A 6,591-nucleotide genomic window follows, 5' to 3' on the forward strand; every position below is an offset into this window, starting at 1 on the left:
TTTAATACTCCCTCCGTTTCAATATAGTTGATGTTTTAGAAGGATAATTTCGTTTTAAATTAGATGAAGTTTTGAGATTTTAAGATTAACTTTAAGTTTATTGGAAAATGTTCAACCAATTAGATTTCACTGTCTTTTTATTATTGGTTAATTGATTTTAAAATAATTTTTTAAAAATAACTTTTTTAGAAAAATCTAGTTTTCTTAATCTGAAAAAAATTAATGTTGTCAACAAAATACTAAACCCTAAACTCTAATACTAAACCCTAAACTCTAATCTTAAACCCTAAACCCTTGGGTAAACCCTAAACCCTTGGAAAAACACTAAACATGTTGTCAACAAAACACTAAACCCTAAACTCTAATCCTAAACCCTAAACTCTTAGGTAAACCCTAAACCCTTGGGTAAACCCTAACCTTTGGAAAAACACTAAACATTTAGATAAATTCTAAACTATAAATCTTAAACACTAAATTCTAAATGTTATAAATAAATAATTTTTTAAATAATCTTTTTTTTGAGAACTATTGTTATTTTTATTTATTTAATCTTTTTATTTATTTAAAAGCATAATATAATTTGCCAAGTTATTTTGTTTTCTTAATTAAAAGATACTAGATTTAAAATGACAATTTTCTATTGGTTGGTGAACCTTTAGGTTCACTATAGGGAGTGAACCCAAGAAAAAGTCATCTTTGTGCACTAAGGCAAAACATCAAGTATTATGAAACAGATGGAGTAATTTATAGAGTTATAGGCAAATGTTTCATTTCGTTATTGCTTAGTACGCTATAACAATAGGCAACATGGTCATTTCTTGATTTCTTTTTTTTTTCCTTTGCATCAAACGTTCATTTTATCAATCTAACAATAAGTGGTCTAAAAAATATATTGAAGTAAGAAAATTAACATAAAAAATATCTCTACAAAAAATATTGCAATTCTACCTAAAAACTCATAGATTCATTGTGACCTAGAAGAATGCTTGTTTCTTAATAATGAGATCTAAAATTATATTGGATATAAACTGAAATCGAATCGGAATCAAATAGGAAAAAAAATAGGATTCAAAATTACTTTAGATATAAGTCGATTCCCAACTTTGTTATCTAAACCGAACCAAAAATTGAAAGAACTTAACCGAAATAGAACCAAAATTTCTAAATATCTAAACGAATCATAAAATCGAACCGAATGCCTAGTCTTATCTAATAAACTATCCATAACTCCCTGAGGATAATCATGTAATCTCTACGCCACCTTTTTTGACTATTTCTCCTTAACAAATTTTTACTAGGTACCTCCTGCTGAGCTAAAACACTTTAAAAGAAATAACTCCAAAATAGAAGAATGGGCTTTCAATCAAAAGCCCAACACTCCAACAGTGTTGGGCTTCTTGCAAGTGCTAGAGAAAGTTCTGGAAACACCACCGGAGATTAATCATATCTCTAATTCTCACCGTCTTCCCCAAACCTCGTTAACTCTCAGAACTCTAGGGTTTACTTTGATTTCACGACGAAACAAACTCAATTATGGATCAATCAACTGCTGCTCCAAAGTCGCATTGTCTCCCGAACACAATCGAAAGCTCCAGAGATTTGCAATGCGTCGGAACTATGGAGATCGCCGCCTCGAAACCGATCGGTTTCCTCTGTGGCTCCCTTCCCGTTCTCCCCGATAACTCCTTCCCAACTTTCACTTCCGCTCTCTTACCTTCCCTCGAAACGTACCGTTTTGCATCTTTTCTAAGCTTTTTTTTTGTTTTTTTTTTTAATTTAAAAAAAAAACTGTTTGTTTGGTGTTGCAGAGTTAGTGCTCCAAGGTACCAGAAGATTCCGCTCAAGACAGATCTCAATCGACCTCCTCTCCTAACTGATTTTCCCGAGCAAGTATTACCCCTCGCCGTTGTCAAGTCTAGAATCACCGGAGGTACCTTTTTTATTTTTTTTATGTCTAAGGCTTCTATTAATAGTATATATTTTTTGTTACGACTATGTTGCTAGGTAATGTTATTTTGTGTACTAGCTCTACTTGTGAAGTCCATGTAACGTGGTATGTTTTTTTTTTGGTTATGACAGATATATCTAAAGAGGGTAATGTTATAAACAAGAAATGTGAAGCACTTGCTGTATCGGGTTTAGCCGAATATGGAGATGAGATAGACGTCATTGCCCCGGTTGACATTCTTAAGCAGATTTTTAAGATACCTTACTCCAAGGCTCGAGTCTCCATTGCTGTTCAACGTGTTGGACAGACTCTCGTTTTGAACCCTGGACCTGATGTTGAAGAAGGAGATAAACTGATTAGGAGGCACAAGAATCAACCCCAATGTACAAAAAACGTGGATGAGTCTTTGTTTCTCAACTTTGCTATGCATTCTGTGAGGATGGAGGCCTGTGATTGCCCTCCAACACATCCCGTACATGCAGAGGGACAGTCAAGTTCTTCTTCTTCTGCTCTCCCCGCGGAAGAGACTGCTCCTGACGACAGACTTGACAACGCCGGAAGTAGTAAACAACTGGAGCATGATGGTCTTATTTGTGAAAATGACAAGAGGAAAAAGAAGAACAAAGAACGTGAGCCGATTAGGAAAAATACTCTAGTCAGTGACAAGAATCGGAAGATCAAGCCGTCAGGAGACTCTGAGAAACACAGAAGATGTGGGAGAAATGAGTTCTTGAGAGTTCTGTTTTGGCAATTCCACAACTTCCGCATGCTTTTGGGAAGTGATCTGCTTCTCTTCAGCAACGACAAGTATTTGTCTGTTAGCTTGCATTTGTGGGACCTTAGCGAAAAGGTTAGTGCTCTGGACTCGTTTTGATTTTTAGTAGATCTATGTTAACTGTTCACTTCTAATTTTTCTCACAGGTTACACCTTTAACTTGGCTTGAAGCTTGGCTTGATAATGTAATGGCAAGTGTGCCCGAGCTAGCAATTTGCTACCATGAGAAAGGTGTTGTCCAAGGGTATGAACTCTTAAAAACAGATGACATCTTTCTACTAAAAGGAATCGCTGAGGATGGTACACCTGCCTTTCATCCTCATTTTGTTCAGAAGAATGGCCATGCTGTTCTAAGGTTTCTTCAGTCAAATTGCAAAGATGATCCTGGAGTTTATTGGGTAACATTATAATTTTATTATATCTTCAGTTCGAACTATTACTTGTTGATGTCATTACTTACAATTGATTTGGCTTTGTCGTTTTTCTTTTAGCTTTACAAAAGTGCGGGTGAAGATGTGATTCAGCTCTTTGATCTCTCTATTATTTCAAACAGCCAATCTCCAGGAGATGAAAACGACAGTGCAAGCACATTGCCGTCTATGATTCACAGTGGGAGAAGTGACTCGTTGTTTTCCTTAGGAAATCTACTCTATCGTGTTGGTCATAGACTTTCTTTGTCTGTGGTAAGGAGACAGTGTACTAATATGCGTGAAAGATAATAACAATGCTTTTCTAACACTTTGCATCTTGTCCAGGTGCCAAATGATCGGACCAAGTGTGCGAGGTTCCTTAGAAAATGTCTGAATTTCTTAGACGAGCCTGATCATATGGTATATGTTTCTTAAGACGATCTTTTAAGTAGCTTTGAGCCTTTTTTTTCTGCTAAATCTTTGATGGGAACTCATTAGTGATACCATTCTTGATAGGTTGTTCGAGCATATGCACATGAGCAGTTTGCAAGGCTCATTCTGAATAATGACGAGGAAGTTGATTTGACTTTCGAGTCTAATAATGTGCAACGTGAAGTCGAAATTACAGATCTAGAAGAGGAATCACTTGATCCTGTTACTGTTGTCAGTGAAAGTGAGGAGGTGATTTTCTCGGAGGACAAGTTCACTGAAGAGTTTGAGAAAGATGTGCCACCCTGCAAGAAACTATTAAGTTCAGACAGTCCAGATTCACATGATGCCGAAACCTCTGCTAATTCAGATGCCAATCTCGTTCTTGGTCATGTGAGCCAAGCTCCTGCACCTCTGATTGAGACTACAACGTATCTGATTTCATCGAAGCTAGCAGCAGTTCACCACGTTTCTCAAGCTATAAAGTCTCTCAGGTGGACACGACAACTACAGTCTTCAGAACAGGCTGAACAGGACGGTCCATTTAATGAGGCATTACCTCCTGTTGATTTTTCCAAATGCTCATGTGGTGATCCTGATTGTATTGAAGTCTGTGATATCCGTAAGTGGCTTCCAACATCTAAACTAGATAGGAAACTGTGGAACCTTGTTCTACTACTTGGTGAATCATACCTTTCTCTAGGGGAGGCTTACAAAGAGGACGGACAGTTGCACCAGTCTTTGAATACTGTGGAATTAGCCTGTTCTGTTTATGGATCAATGCCGCATAAGTTTGAAGAGACACTGTTTGTTTCCTCAATGAACAAGTCTGTTTCACTGCAGTCGAAGTCCCAAGAGGCAACAGATTTTGAAGCGGAACTTTCATCAGCAGGACTCTTTTGGGCTAAAGTGTGGATGCTGGTCGGTGATATATATGTTCAGTTCCACATTGTTAAAGGCCAAGAGCTGGCAAAAAGACCAAAAGTGACATCTAACAGTCAGTTAAGAATGCCGTCAGAAATAGTAAAAGAAGTAGAGAGGCTTAAGAAGAAGTTATCTGAGTACAGTCAAAATTGCTCCACGTGCTCATTAGTAAACTGCAGTTGTAAGGGTGACAGAGCAAGCAGTGGAAGAAGCGCAAGTAGCAGCAGCAGTGGAAGCAGTGTCCGTACTGTGTCTCATAACAGAAAGCACAATAGGAAACTCAAGTCCAAGAATGTCACTAGCAGGCTCTCACGAAATGTTGAAGATGAACATGTTAATGTCACTTTGGATCAGAATGAATCCAGCTCTTCTAAAGAAATAGAGACGTCAGCAGGAACAAAAGAAGCTGTCTTTCTGGATCAGCAGAATGAATCCAGCTCTAAGGGAGTGAAAAAGGGAGGAATATTCAAGTATCTCAAGGGTTCGAAGTCTGATGATGATGCAGAGAGCAATCTCTTGGCTGCGTTGAACTGTTATGAGGAAACTAGAAAAGCTTTACAGGAGCTTCCAAGTGGCTGTAACGAGTTTCAGTCTCTCAACAGAAAGAAAGGTTGGGTCTGTAATGAACTTGGTCGGAACCGTCTCGAGAGCAAAGCGCTCAACAAAGCTGAAGACGCTTTTGCTGATGCTATCGTGGCGTTCAAGGAAGTTCACGACCACACGAATGTTATACTTATCAACTGCAACCTGGGTCATGGGCGACGAGCACTAGCTGAAGAAATAGTCTCAAAGATGGAAGCTCTTAAACTGCATCCTGCTTTCAAAAATGCTTACGAGCAAGCTTTGGAGAGTGCAAAAATAGAATACAGCAAGTCACTCGGTTATTACATGGCAGCAAAGACAGAACACAGCGTCGCCGCTGATTCGGTTCCAGAGAATCTGAAAGTTGAGGTCTACACGCAGCTTGCTCATACACATCTAAGATTTGGAATGATTTTAGCAAAAGAAGACACAACCGTTCTAAAACATGAAGTATCAGCCAGTGATGCTATAAGAGAGGCATTGGCTTTATACGAATCTCTTGGGGAAATACGCAGACAGGAAGCTGCTTACGCTTACCTTCAGTTAGCGAGGTATCACAAAGATCGTTGCTTAAGGATCTTGGAAACTGAGCAGCGCGCCACTAATGTCATCCAGAGAGCCAAGCAGTATGCGTTGTTGGCAGATAGAAACTGGCAGAGATCAATGGACTTTTATGGCCCTGAGAATCATCCCTCAATGTTCTTGACGATTCTGATAGAGAGGTCGGCTCTTTCCTTTAGCCTTTCAAACTTCTGGCAATCAAACACTGTAAGTGCTCTATTATTACCTATTTACTTTGTATGAAGAATGACTTGTTTTATATCTTATAATTATGCAACTTCTTTTTGTTATTGATTCAGATGCTTGAGACGGCTTTCTCTTGCCTGCTTGAGGGCCGCCACGTTTCTGAAACTCATGCGGAATCATTAAGAACCGAGGACCCGGAGCTTTACTTCAAATTCTGGGCCCAATCGCAGATGGTTCTCAAGAGAATGCTGACCTTATCCATACCTGCGGAAGGAGCAAACAAGTCTCAGACCTCTGGGAAACTAAGAGAGCTGTATAAAACGTCACTCAAGTCGAAAAGTCTGAGCGACTTGAATGCAATGCATGCCTTGTGGACTACAAGGGTAAACTAGGTGCGGTTGATAATGATGTTGGACTACCTTGTGGGTTTTAGTGGAACGTAAATGGTCAAAAGCATGTATATGAAGAGTTGAAAAGTTCCAGGATTTGAGTGCTTTAAATGGGATCTGTTATACACGTTTCGAAACTATGTAGAGCATGATCTCTCTTTCTCTCTCACTGTTTATTGCGTTTAAGAGTTTTATTTACTTGATTAGTAAAAGTGACAAAATTAGTGAATGGCTATGAGAGCTGCATTTCGAGCTTGTTGAAGTAATTGTTTCATCTATTATATTAAAAGAAAAATTATGACTATTATATTAAAAAAAAAACTATGACTATTTTGATGTATGATATTTTAAAATGGACTATCTATTAAAATTGATTACATTAAATTA

General features: G+C 38.2%; 1 protein-coding gene across 2 annotated transcripts; it reads left to right on the forward strand.

The window, feature by feature from the left end:
• Window positions 1-1,433: 1,433 nt before the first annotated feature.
• On the forward strand, window positions 1,434-6,373 carry LOC108806611 (uncharacterized). Of its 2 annotated transcripts, XM_018578771.2 has the most exons (8): window positions 1,434-1,727; window positions 1,809-1,930; window positions 2,080-2,798; window positions 2,870-3,121; window positions 3,215-3,406; window positions 3,479-3,553; window positions 3,650-5,836; window positions 5,929-6,373. In XM_018578771.2, the coding sequence occupies exons 1-8, from the start codon at window positions 1,534-1,536 to the stop codon at window positions 6,205-6,207; spliced, it is 4,020 nt and encodes a 1,339-aa protein (XP_018434273.2). In that variant the 5' UTR covers window positions 1,434-1,533; the 3' UTR covers window positions 6,208-6,373. The 2 variants fall into 2 exon arrangements, with proteins under 2 accessions (XP_018434273.2, XP_056844484.1); XM_056988504.1 differs by having other exon boundaries at window positions 1,434-1,930.
• Window positions 6,374-6,591: the final 218 nt, after the last annotated feature.

This window comes from Raphanus sativus, chromosome 1 (assembly GCF_000801105.2).
Source record: "Raphanus sativus cultivar WK10039 chromosome 1, ASM80110v3, whole genome shotgun sequence".
NCBI classification, from domain to species: Eukaryota; Viridiplantae; Streptophyta; class Magnoliopsida; order Brassicales; family Brassicaceae; genus Raphanus; species Raphanus sativus.

Excerpts from the sequence above, each read along its gene's own strand:
- LOC108806611 (XM_056988504.1), top strand. The coding sequence starts at position 1,534 with ATGGATCAATCAACTGCTGCTCCAAAGTCGCATTGTCTCCCGAACACA. Across the intron at positions 1,931-2,079 it reads CAAGTCTAGAATCACCGGAG|ATATATCTAAAGAGGGTAAT; the intron begins GTACCTTTTTTA and ends TGGTTATGACAG. Across the intron at positions 5,837-5,928 it reads ACTTCTGGCAATCAAACACT|ATGCTTGAGACGGCTTTCTC; the intron begins GTAAGTGCTCTA and ends TTATTGATTCAG.